The sequence below is a fragment of the Haliotis cracherodii genome, unplaced genomic scaffold (genome assembly GCF_022045235.1).
Source record: "Haliotis cracherodii isolate W230 unplaced genomic scaffold, xgHalCrac1.p SCAF_5, whole genome shotgun sequence".
NCBI lineage: Eukaryota > Metazoa > Mollusca > Gastropoda > Lepetellida > Haliotidae > Haliotis > Haliotis cracherodii.
This window is the reverse complement of record NW_027266308.1, coordinates 44,709,777-44,723,020: the sequence shown is the minus strand read 5'-3', so window position 1 is coordinate 44,723,020 and position 13,244 is coordinate 44,709,777. Positions and strand designations below refer to the sequence as shown.

General features: G+C 40.6%; 2 protein-coding genes across 2 annotated transcripts; one reads left to right on the top strand and one right to left on the bottom strand.

Annotated features, from left to right (window-relative positions):
• Positions 1-331: 331 nt before the first annotated feature.
• LOC139443704 (uncharacterized) lies at positions 332-1,978 on the bottom strand. Its single transcript, XM_071224640.1, has one exon. It carries the CDS (start codon positions 1,976-1,978, stop codon positions 332-334), a length of 1,647 nt encoding a protein of 548 aa, XP_071080741.1.
• A 1,484-nt stretch (positions 1,979-3,462) lies between these two features.
• On the top strand, positions 3,463-11,333 carry LOC139443345 (U11/U12 small nuclear ribonucleoprotein 48 kDa protein-like). Its single transcript, XM_071224328.1, has 9 exons — positions 3,463-3,529; positions 4,360-4,506; positions 6,029-6,145; positions 7,369-7,432; positions 7,808-7,840; positions 8,097-8,276; positions 9,082-9,206; positions 9,853-9,974; positions 10,662-11,333. The coding sequence occupies exons 2-9, from the start codon at positions 4,363-4,365 to the stop codon at positions 11,323-11,325; spliced, it is 1,449 nt and encodes a 482-aa protein (XP_071080429.1). The 5' UTR covers positions 3,463-3,529; positions 4,360-4,362; the 3' UTR covers positions 11,326-11,333.
• The last annotated feature ends 1,911 nt before the right edge of the window (positions 11,334-13,244 follow it).

Sequence of the window (13,244 nt, the reverse complement as noted above, 5' to 3'; positions counted from 1 at the left end):
CTTATACTCATAGAAATAAACCAGTACATCAAATGAATATAGTTTCAGGTTTAATATTACCCAGTTATTGACGAAAATATTGCGATGGGTTTCGTGCTATGGTGATAGCTGACAGCATTGGTGTCTATACCCCACCCTGGTGGTCCAGAGTATGCATGAATCTCGTGGAAAAGGGCGTCAAAGGGATATTCCATTTTTCTGTTAAAATATGAAAAATATGTTCATTTTTTGTACATTTTAATGTGAAATGAACACTGATTTCACTTCTTTCAAAAAAGCAAACTGTGCCAACAATAACATTCACATTGCAGGGAAACGGGTTTTTTCCCTCTCAGCTACAAGTGTCACACGTGAAGGGAAGGTCGGCGAGTTGTTGATGTGTTAATGTCTGGTATCCCAGGCAATTCTTGTGGAACCATTTGGTACAATTAAGACACCCCACCCAGTCATCATTTGCCGCCAAATCCCGACCCAAACAAAGGTGACAAAAATCCCGGAGGGAATCATCGGAAAAATCGATGTCGTCGTCGTATTCGTCGTCATCCATGTAGGGAATCTCGGATTCAGAGAGATCTTCGTCACTGTCTAGTGTTGCTTTGCTTTTCTTTTCTATTTGTTTTAAGAGTTTGTATGCCTTTTTCTCGTCTTCTTGCTTTCTCTTTTGCACACGCTTCTCTTCCCGTTCTTTTTCCCTTAGGGCTTTCCGGGCTGCTTTCTCTTCTTCTCGTTTAAGCTTTATTTCCTCTCTCATTCGCTTTCTGCTTTCTTTCATCTGTTTCTCTTCCTCTGCCTTTCTCTTCTTTTCAAGGAGAAGTTCCCTGATGTCTTCTCCTGAGGCAGATTTGGGTAACACTGTAGGTTTATACTTTTGGGTACGGCTCCGTACTTTAGGGAGAACTAAATATTTGTCAAATGCGTCACTGGAAGATGTGTGGGCTGTGGCTGATGTAGAATGTAAGACGAGGTGTGAAGTGTCTGTTTGGGGTGTTGTGCTATGTGCAGTTTGTGATTGTACTGGTGCATGAGGGTCTGTATGGGGTGATGGCAGAGTTGTTTGTACGGCTGGTGAGGATGCATATTCTGGTGATGTTAGTGTAGCGGAAGGTTGGGATGGGGTGTCTGCTGGGGGTGCAAATGTGAATGTTCTGACTGTGGATGGGGTTACAGGGGTTGACTGAAGGACTGGTTTGCATGGTTCAAAGATGGTGCTGGGTTTTAATTTCTGATTATCGGTAACCTTACCAGGATTGAGCGGAAACAGCCCTGATTCGAGGAAACCCCTCTTCGCATTTTCTGTTGTAGCTGCCCTTACCCAAGCAGTTTTAAATACACTGGCAAAGGTACATTTCCTAACACATTCGCCGATGTTTGAAATCTGAAAATCTCGGACAGATTGGCGCCATGCATGTTTGAGTGGACTGAACAAGCTCAGGTCCAATGGCTGTATAACATGTGATGCGTGTGATGGGAGACAGTACAGGACGATGTTGTTCTCCACACAAACAGTGCACGCTTCAAGGGTAAGGTGCGTTGAATGACCGTCCAGAAACAGAATTATTGGTTTCTTGATTGCCTGTTTATCGACATGGGGAATGAAACAAGTTTTAAGCCAAGAAACAAATAGTTCTGCGTCCATCCAGCCATTCTCGGTTCGCCCTAGAACCGCCTCCTCAAAACCATCTAGGGGGTTGTATTTGAACCTGCTGCCGGGAAAGACGATCATGGGGGGAGTGTAGTCACCTGAAGCACTTGCACAAGCAAGAACTGTTATCTGGCTCTTGTCTGAGGCCGAGAAGTTATAAACTGTCTGGGATCCTCGTTCGGCCAGAACCCTACCACTCTTTGGACACATGGGGAAACCCGACTCATCAGCATTATACAGCCTTGATGGGTCATGCAAGATGTCTGAATCAGTTTTGTCAGCGATGTAGGTTGTGAAGGTATCAAACCAATCAGCAATTTTTTGTTGTGATACCATAGCACGTTCTTTTGAAAGTTGTGTTGGTGTTCTTACTGATATTGTAGGGTTTCGTTTTAAGAAAGCCCTAAACCAATCCCTACCAGGTCTGTCATCAGTAAAAGGATTCTCCCTACCATCTAATTTGATTATTTTCTGGACCGTGTCTAACAGTTCGTCCCTTGTGCGGCCGTACCCTATACTCGACATGTGTATAGCCCAATCTGAAAGATGTCTTTCCTCGTCTTTTGATAAGATGGGTGAAGGACCTTTGCGGTAAACAAGAGGTACTTTATTTGAGAGTTTGTCATGCAGAGTACTTTTTGGTATACCAAAAGCGACGGCAGCTTTGCGTGCAGACATCTGCTTGGCGTTAACAGCATCCATAGCCCGCTTTAAGTTTTCAATTGAATAGGCAGGCTTTCCTCCTCGAACGCTCATTTTAGCAAATCTACACAGACGGTCCTACAATATAATTAGAACTAGTCAATGGAACTATCATATCCATATACTGAAGAATAACGGGAATGTTACTGATACGTAATAACTTCTGTTATCAGATTAGAATGAATGAGGGTACTGATGGGTGACACGTAAAAAACGTTCAGTTTCATCGCAAAAGTAAAATATGACTGATAAACGACACTGAGATAACGTCTTTTTATGAGATTGACAGTTACAGAATGTTTACACTAAAAGCATGCAACTGACATACTGTACGTATTAACCCCCTGAATAACACCCCCAAAGACAAAGTCACGTGCACCACCCCACCCCATCCCCAATCAGAACCCTCTTAAAGTATGTCACTGGCGATCGAAAAAAACCTATTTTTTCATTTTGCATTTTCTTAATAGCTTTTTTTCAATTATTTTTATTTAAAAAAATTCTGATATGTATTTCCAAATTTTATTTGTCGACTGTCCGAGTACTGCCTTCCCACGTAATTTCTCCGAGGTAGTAGTCGGACACAGCTTAATTAGGTTATTTTTAGAATTTTCGCGCCAAACGTTTCCATGTTGGCACGGTCGATTCACAAGAAGTCGCCAAAAACAGAAAAAGCAGACCAGAAACTAGTCGTGAGGAATCTATAACCTTATGATCAGAAACTACAATGCATTGCCAAAACGCAACAAAATGCGTGGGCGACATGGTCACGTGGGAAAACATGCACACGAGCTTTTATCGTGAGTGTCACCAGTAGCAGACGAATCTTTTCTGACGTCAGGGAGGAAGAGGAAGAAGCCTGCGTGAAAATTATGCCCATCAGTACTTTTGTTTATTGTGTACACGTGTTAATTTGCTGGGTTTCCGGGTACTGCCACTGTCCGAGTATTGCCCCACCCGCTCTAGATCACAAAGGATTATATATAAATCTATGTTCGAGTTAGGCAGTTCTTAGCAACATGTTTTCCGGTCTAGTTTTCCTGTTTCACTTTTGTAATGACCGTTGCCAACAAAGCTCCACGCACTGCAGAACGCATGTTTAACGTATGGTAAATATCTGTAACGTTGTGAAGAGCTTAAGCGAGGTTTTGCAGGGCATGTTTTCTATGTTACTCCTGATGAACGGTACATAAGTATGCGTAAGACTAGCGGTATATATAGTGGTTAGTTCAACGTACACAAAGAGCCAGAAGCGCTCATACTCAGAGAAACCCAAATAGCCTTGCATGATATCTCATTCAATCATTCATCAGTTGTTTTAGAGGAGCAGACATCTCGTTGCAATACTGATAATATGAAATAGTCCAAACTTCAGACGCGGCCTTTCCTGTGTCCCATTTACCATTGTAATCTTATGATATTACAATTTACAATTTGTATGAATGTACAGAGTATCAATCAATTTCACATGTTTTAAGACAATGCTTTTTTCAGGCATGTGTCACAGGCGGTGAAAAGTGAAGAATAGTATTTGAACATCTGCTTACAAGTTTCCGATTTTCATCCACTATAGGTTCCTAAACCCAAAAAATTCTCAGTAATTCTCCATAGTAATGTGTGTTAGATCAGCTTATTATTATTTCCTGTATTCTATCTGGATACGTCGTCATTCAGACTTTGTCCCATTATGTAGATAATATAGAACCTCTAGACTATAATGGAAGAAAATGAGATTTTATGTGTCTGAGAGTGTCTGTGGTGTGTAAGGTATGAAGACAGAGTGTTTTTACTAATGCATGGATGTTTTGACATTTTTTATGTTGTGGTGTTTTAATATTACAGATACAAACATTTCTTTTCAATGATACAGATAATGTCTGATGCGGGGGCAGTTTCACTGATACAGGAATATTTCCTGATGTTCTAATTACTGTTTTGGTGACACGTTGGATGTTTTGCTGATGATGGTAACATATTACGAATACTGTTAGTTAAATGTTTTACTGATGTTTTAGGGGATGGAGGATACAGAAATTGACAAGGAGACCATTACAGACAGAAGAAAGTATGTGGAAGATCTTAAGGAATTTATCACAGAATACCAAGATAAGATTTCATCTTTACTACAGACACTGGCATGGACACCAGAACATTTTGCAAAGGTAAGTGTGCTTTGGACTTTGTTGAAAGATATGTTACAGACATGACACATAATGGTAATATCACTATCTTCCTATGATTTTTTGTTAAGCAAATAGGCTAGAATGCCTGTATCTGTATTTATCATATGACGGGTAGGTTTCTCGGCAGGATAAAGCCAACGGATAAAATCGATATCTGTTGGGGTCATATGCGGATAGAGATGCAAATATCAAAGGTCAAGTAGGGATTACTTTCACTGTTTATAAACAAACATGGCGTCGCCCTCGTCATTCGGCGATCGAGTCAGAATTAATCATTGGGAATCTGGATAAACTACAGGAATAATTGCTATCATTATCAAAAGAGCAGTCTAATATACTGAAAATCAGTGTCTAACTGTGACGTAGCTAAGGCATTTTATAAGTTTGGGCAACTTTGGAGATATAAATTTCGAAACAATTTTGCGAGGGCACGAGGCCTAGCCAAGTGGGATCAGTAGCCATATCTGTTCTTGTAGACCTCGGCTTGAAACCTTCTCCACAAATTTAAAAAGTTGGATTTGGCCGAAATATGGTTGAATTGTTACCTTGTTTCGTTTGGTCGCTGTATGTACATCTGACTACACTTCTTAACGTTATGACAGGACAGACCGACTGTCAACAACGTTTGACTGTGGCCGTGACGTCTCATAGGTTAGAGTAGCTTCCCTTTGACAAAGGGCAGTTACTCTAGCGGACAGACTGATGGATTGCTGCGAAAGGCAAATAAAAACTATTGTTGTTTTGCGTATATGACGCTGCGCCACTGTATAAGAAACAGATTTCAGTTGGAACTATATTGGCTACTGTCACTGTCCGACTGACACATCACTTATCCTGTGACGTAATAAATATTAATGTGCACATTCCCGAAAAACTCCCAATGTTTTGGTTATGTATGTGAGAGAGGGAAAGCGATTTTGAAGCACAGAATTGAAGAATGACATTATATGATAAAAAGGTTATCACGCTTGTGTGTTTGGGGATGGTAAATATCCTGTATTGGAATAAACACGATGTATTTAGCTCGCCAAGGCTCGCTAAATACAATTTCCATTCCTAATGCAGTATATTTACCATCCCCAAACACACTCGCATGGTAACCTCTATATATTAGTCATGATACCTTGCACAGTTGTATTGCATAGCATATTTTATAACTTGTGAATAAAACTATTGAATAAACTATTGAATAGTGAGTAAATGTTGTTTAGCTTTGGATTCACAGCTCATGCTTCAGTCCTTAGCTGTCCAACTATATCCCATCTGTGAATAAACAAACTCTGGCTTCACTGATGATGATATTGGAGAGTTAACGAGCGCTTCCGATTTAACACACAAAAAAGACTTTTTATTATGTTTGTATTATGTCACAACTACTCATTGCAAAGTAACGAAACTAAGTAAGGGTTACACTGATAAGGACATAAATGCAATGAGCCCTCTTTGTTACATTACGAAATAAGTATTATCTGTGGAGTTAATTTGTGATTTCACATTTCAGAAGGAGGACGGAGTTGTCTGCCCCTATGACAGTGGCCATGTTATGCCAGCCTCTTCTCTGAAGAAACACACAGAAGTGTGTCAGTACACCTCCCAGGGATGCCCCAAGGAGGAAGTGGTAATCACTGTCATCACTTTACATTCAACATGTTCAAAACGTTTAATTTTTAGCTCACCTGACTGAAAGTCTAGTGAACTTATGTCAGGGCCTGCTTGTCAGAAAACCACCAATGAAGCTGAAACTTCACATGCTTGTTCCAGCAATGATGACACCTGAATGTGGTCAAGAGGATTGAATCGGAAATTTCAAAATGACGACCATAGATTTCTCTCCTCTTGAACATATTGAATTTTTTTATCTTATGCTGAGTTTGGTTTCATATATTATAGATATGTCACAGTCATGGTGCAGGTCTGACTATCACAGTTATTACATTGCCCTACATTGTGGTCATTCATGCTAATGTTATGCTGCTTTTTATAATTACAATTTTTCACACAGAATCATATTGATTTGAATTACAATATGCGACCTGGCATAGATGATGGTGTCCATCATGTATATGTCGAGCATTGCTGTATTTCAGTAAATTCCATTCAGGTATATCACATAGTTAACACTTGTCAAAGTTCAGTTTCTTCCAAACTGTGTTACAACTTGGCATTTCAACTTGGTATTGAAATTATAAGTGAACATTTGTATTTGAATATATGACATTGTCACTTTTATTAATAAACTTTCAATATATCCAGAGGTTCTTTTTCAAAACGTTTCACCAATATAATCACAAAAGATCTGGAATTCATTTGTAATCTTCATTAAAGTGGTTACCTTGGAAATGATTTATTATAAAGTGCTCATCAGCAATCATGATCAGACTGATAGTTACATACTACTGAGAATAGAACACTTTTAATGCATTGTCATAATTTCCAGCGTTATTTTAACTATTGATCATGATCGTTCTGGCATGTTTATTTTTGTCATTATTTATTGTACAATGTTTGTGTGAGTGTGACATGTCATGTGTTGGAACGTCAGTTACTCTTGTAATGTTCAGGAGGCACGGATGGCCCAGTTGTCTGCAATTCACTGTGCAGAGTTGCGTCTCTTAAGCATGCCAGAAACCTATGATCAAGGGTTCAAATTCCGCTTCACACCAATTATGTTTCTAGCTTTGTCAGCAGCATACCCGTGCTCGTGGGTTTCACCAAAGTGGTAAATGTCTGAGACCTGCATCACTTCAGGCTTTCCTCCCACATTAAGCTGACATGCCGTGATATAACTGGAAAATTGTTCAAACCCAACTCACTCACCGGGTTGTTCTGTTCATCATTCAGCATCTCCAGTTGCTGAAAGGACCCCCTGTCCCAGAGAACTCTGTAGTCCAGCCTATCAAACTAGGTGAGCATGATGTGACATGAAATTCATGTTCCACTGATCACCAGTGGCGTGAAATGATGTTGATTTCTTTAGGGACTTTCTTGCATATTTGCTTAAGTTACTTCTCCAATATTTATCGATAATTGATCAATATTTAGTTAGTGATTATCGATCTCTATTATCAATATCAATAGCCAGCCCTAATGTCAAGTGTACATTTAGATAGAATGACTTATCTGGTTATCCCTGTCAAAAGTTTTTTTAGATGTTTATTCTTTGACATTAATCCTGTTAGCACAGATTATACCTGAATAAGTAATGTAGCCTTTGTGCAGTGTTGTGTATTGCAAACCAGGGGTTTTGCAGAGTAACCATGTCTCTGTTTGTTGTTTTCAGATGCAGAGATTATCAACAAGATAGTTTGGACAGGTAATAGTACTGATACTTGGTGGATTCATGATGTCATTAATTAACTGTCACATGGGGGTAGAGTAGTGTAAGCTGACATGTTGTGATATAACAGAAACTGTTCCAAGTAGCACTGTTACAGTATATTTCAGGATGAATGAGATAGGAGGGAGGGGCAGGATGTGGCAGTGAATGACTGTCAGTGGTTACTATGGTTACATCAGATGTGTCTGCCGTCTAAGCCTGTTGTTACCAAGGATAGGTGTGACTGTTTCAGCGTCCAAGGGCCCACGTCAGATGCCGGTGAGTCAAGAGGACTACATGGTGAACTTCTCCCCGAGTGAACGCCTTGCCATCCATCAGTATGTGGCAGAGAGAGCCAAGCCAGCCAACGACTTGCTGAATGTGGAAAAGGATGAATTCCTCACCATCGACTGGCAGGCTGTCGTGAAGAAAGGTATTATATCTGTTCCTGTAAGAATTCTGGGTTAGACTTGGTCCTATGACTTAATGGATCTGTGACTTTGATTTGTGTCTACATACCCCTTCAGCGTGGATCGTTGCTTATAGTATTGATCACTGTCCAGACTCAGTTATTTACATGGGCGGTCGGGTAGCCTAGTGGTTGAAGTGTTCACTCGTCAGGCTGAAGACCTGGGTTTGATTCCCCTCATGGGTACAATAAGAGACACCCATTTCTGGTGTTCCGCTGCTGGAATATTGGTAAAAGCAGCATAAAACCATACTCACATACTTTTTACCCGTCAATATTTTGAGTTTGTCATTCCCAGTCAAATTCTGCAGTAAAATTACCAAAAGTCTGCTGTAAAAACGTAATCATTTTCTCCTTTAAAAGTAATACAAACTCATTCTTTTCTTTACAAATTTTAATCTTTGGCTTTTAGACATATCAGGTTTGTGATAACATGTTAACTTTATGTAGTCATTATACCACTGTGGGTATGGAAAATCAAATTTCAAAACATGTTGTTTACCCAGTATTCCTCTTCGCTGTGTGGAGAAATCAGACAGTAACAGGAAAATAAAAGTGGAAATCCACATATAGCCGACTGGGTGAGAATACCTTTGCTATCAACCCCAGGTTGACCGAAGTATTTACATGCTGTTTTGAATACCACAAACTGCACCTCTACACTGTACACTCATTCACTTCACTCTACCTGACCAAGTTAGTATTGGAGTAAATCAACTGATACTGTAACTCAGCATGCTCAGTATAGAATTCCTGGCTGTTTTTGCAGGTGGTTTGAACAAGGACAAGCCAAAGAACAAGTACGAGATGCTGGCTGAATTACGAGACATGAAGCGGCGTAGACAGTCATACCGGGCCAAAAATGTTCACATCACGAAGAAGTCCTACACTGAGGTGAAGATTATTTCATGCCATAATTAGGCAAGACCAGTTTACAGAATATTCTAAAGATTATTTCCCCTAATACCTGAATGTGAGAGAGACAAAAGAATTATGACAAATAAATCACTTTGACAAATATTGCAAACTATGAAGGAAGATTTCTGGAGTTCTTGTGTCATATCAAAGCTTTGACTGAGCAGCAAATTATCCAACCGTCTCACTGACTGCATCAAGTCTGCAACTTACTATGTTCAGACTAGTAAGCTCAACGACCCGGGTAGATTAGGTCTTCTGCAACCCATGCTTGCCGTAAAAGGTGACTATGCTTGTCGTAAAAGGCGACTAACGGGATCAGGTGATCAGGCTCGCTGACTTGGTTGATGCATGTCATTGATCCCAATTGCGTGGATCGATGCTCATGATATCAATCACTGGATTGTCTGGTCCAGACTCGATTATTTACAGACCGCCGTCATATAGATGGAATATTGCTGAGTGCGGCGTTAAACAACAAACCAGCCAACCAAGTAAGCTCAGCGAACAATGGCTTGTGACAGTCCACCTATTAATAACACTAAATCCTACTAAAAATGGTGCCATGAGCCAAGTTCGGGTTAGTCGTCTCAAACGTTTTTGGCACAGACTGTGTGTGTTGTAGATTATCCGTGAGGTGATACAGAATCAGATCAAGATGCTGGGTGGTCCGGAGACTGAGGAGTCGGTGAAGGAGACCTCGGACAGTGCTAAGGAGGAGCCACAGAGAGAGTCCTCCAGCTCAAGGTACACTGCCCCCTTGCCCAGAGTCCCCAGCAGTCTATACTAGGTGTTAGAGGTGACGTAATGGATCCAGTGGGATGGTTGGGTGATCGTGTAAGCAAGGATTATATCCTACGTAAATATTATCACGGGGGAAGTTTTACTCTAGAGTATAGTATCTATAGGATTAAACACACTGGTATGGGTTCAAATTCACTAGGGAGAATCATCCTGACACTAGAGAATTTCATCCCTGTGATGAAAAATAGGGTAGGATAATATTCACTCTTACAATGGTGTGCCATTGTACCCAAAGGGCATGGGGCATGATATCAATCACTGGTTTGTCTAACCCAGACTCGATTGCTGATTGTGATGTTAAACAATAAACAAACAAACAAACAAACAAATACAGCAGGATGGATATCCTGAGAAAGCCTGACACAATGCCTTGATTTGTTGTTTGCTCACATTATTGACATGATTCTAACATACGTCTATGGGTCCTGGTAACCATGGTAACATTAAGGAAGGACTAGTGACATTTCTTTGTGGACTAGCACTTTCCTCTGAGGTTGATCACAATTTCTAACCAAGCATTAGTAGATTGTGTGATGGACTTTTTAGGTTTTCCTTGCCATGCTGCAAATATTTCTGAATCATCAAGTCTTGATAAGTCAATACGTCACCCACTGTTAATTCTCCTTCTAGATTAGCAGATGTGCCAGACATGAGAGAAAGAGATCGAGAGAAAAAGAGAGATCGAGAGAGGAGTAGAGACAGAGAAAGGAGTAGAGATCGAGAGAGGAGTAGAGATCGAGAGAGGAGTAGAGACCGAGAGAGGAGTAGAGACAGAGATAGGAGACGATGTCAGAGGGATGATGGAGAAAGGGAGGGACGGAGACACAGAAGAATGGAAGAAGATAGGGATGACCGTAGGAGATATCACCGCGATAGATCGTCCCGCAAACACCAGCGCCGACGTCGGTCCCACGATAGGAGCGAGTCTCGGGGGCGGGAAGGCTCACGTGGGAGGGATGAGGTTGGGAGGGCTATAGGGATGGAGATCAACTCTGAAACAGAGGGTGGGCCCGGGGTGGAGAGGAAGACCGGGAGAGACCAACGAGAGATGGCATCGAGACAAGAGGGAGATGATGCTTATGACATTTTGGAAAGGGAAATGTTGAATGCTAAAGATGATGTTGAGGTGGCATCGAGAGTGTCGTCAGTGGGAATAGAAGATGGAGAGCTAGATGCTGACACTCTGGATGTAGAGCACACAAGGTCCCGGAAACACAAGCACAAGCATAAACACAAGCATAAACACAAGCATAAGCATAGGCGAGGGTCGGATTTTGTAGAGGCCAGTGAATAACGATCATACCCAACTAAATTCATGTGGCATATTTGAGAGAACTTGCTTCGTGGATGAAGTTATGTGATGCTGTGAGATGAATGGAAATGACAAAATGAAACTGAATAATAATTCGAACAAATATTCATCCTGAAGGGTGGGTTACAAGACAAAGTTGCTGTTTTTTGTCTTGTGACAGGATAAACATGATAAAGTGGAGCCTCGGACATTCCAAATGAAGCTCTCTCCAACAGGAGGTTTTGAACTGACTATTTCCTTATTTTTGTGAAATACAATATTTCCTCACGTACCTTGCAGGATTTTTCATTATTAACTGTTTTCCTAGATGTGGCGTGTCTTATTAATAGAGACCTGGCATCTACTCTTCCTATTTGGTTTTGACCAAGGATCTATTTCTAGTCCTGTACGACTGTTTTAAATTTTAATTTAAGGGACAATGCAAGTTCAACTCACTTTGTGAGTATTAGAAGATATATATGTTAAATGAATCTGTGACATGGAGTTTATGAGTCTTGTAACCATGGTAACAGTGTATTTGCAGAGTTAATGATGCACATACTGATTCAGTCATATTGCTATGATTTCCCCCAGTCACTTCTTCATATTCTAGATGGTGGTTGTGTAGGAGGTTAATGATGAACTGGAAGTTACCTCCCTTTTAAAATTATCTCCCTTTGTGCAGTTACTCGGTGTGATGTTGGTGAACATGAAAACTGAACTTATTGATCTATACACCTACTGTGCCATTAGTACAGAGATTGTGTGGCAGTGTTTTGGTCTTAGAATCCTGGAAATGTTTATGAATACCATTAGGAGCAATAAACTACACTGTATTATTGATGTATCACGATATATGTTATGTATTGTAGTTTGACAAGTGAGTGAGTGAGTGAGTTGGGTTTAACAGTGCTTTTAACAGTATTCAAGTTATATTACGGCATGTCAGCAGGAGGAAAGCCCGAAGTGATGCAGGTCTCAGACGCTTACCACTTTGGTGAAACCCACAAGCACGGGTATGGTGCTGACAAAGCGTGAAACATAATTGGGGTTAAGTGGGATTCGAACCCTTGATCATAGGTTTCTGGCATGCCTAAGAGACCTAACTCTGCACAGTGAATTGCAGACAACTGGGCCATCCATGCCCCCTGAACATTACAAGAGTAACTGACGTTCCAACACATAACATAATGAGTATGGTGCTGACAAACCTTGAAACATAATCGGGGTGAACCAGTTTTCAAACTCACAATCATAGGTTTCTGGCGTGCCCAAGGGAAGCAACTCTGCACAGCGAATCACGGTGTGTTAGATGACTGGGCCACCCGTGCCCCCCAATTTGACAAGTATCAACATTTACAATACTAGCTAAGTAGCTATACATGTATAAACATAACAAATCTTTTCATCTTACAACCTGATAATGGCAACCACGAGAAATTTATCTGGGTTAGAATAGGTCCCCAGTATCCTATGTCTGTCTTAGAGAGTGAACTAATTAGGATGGGCACATTGCTGATAGTGCTTCATTGTGATAATGTTGTTCGATGTTCATGCTGTCAACTAGTGATATGCTTAGCCCAGATTATTATGATAGTACTTATGAAATAGGATTGCAGACTGCATTAAATTGAGATTTTATGATAGGATATTCAACTAGAAATGCCTGACCTTCCAGACAAGGCAAACAGTTTATTATAATACAAAGAAACACAAATATAGTGCTAGAGTCCCTTTTGGTTTGTATGAATATATATGGAATTGCAGTCTCTTCATTTAGATTAATCAAACTAAAAAGAACTCATAATTAAAATGGTACACTAATTTATCAGATCTAAATCTCTCAGCTTTTGGGGGCACGGGTGGTCAAGTCGTCTAAGGCGCTGCGATTCGCTGTGCAGAGTTGCTTCCCTTGGGCACGC

Coding starts and splice junctions, on each gene's coding strand:
- LOC139443704 (XM_071224640.1), bottom strand. CDS start 1,978: ATGGTATCACAACAAAAAATTGCTGATTGGTTTGATACCTTCACAACC.
- LOC139443345 (XM_071224328.1), top strand. CDS start 4,363: ATGGAGGATACAGAAATTGACAAGGAGACCATTACAGACAGAAGAAAG. Junction 7,841..8,096: donor CAACAAGATAGTTTGGACAG/GTAATAGTACTG, acceptor TGACTGTTTCAG/CGTCCAAGGGCCCACGTCAG. Junction 9,975..10,661: donor AGAGAGTCCTCCAGCTCAAG/GTACACTGCCCC, acceptor TTCTCCTTCTAG/ATTAGCAGATGTGCCAGACA.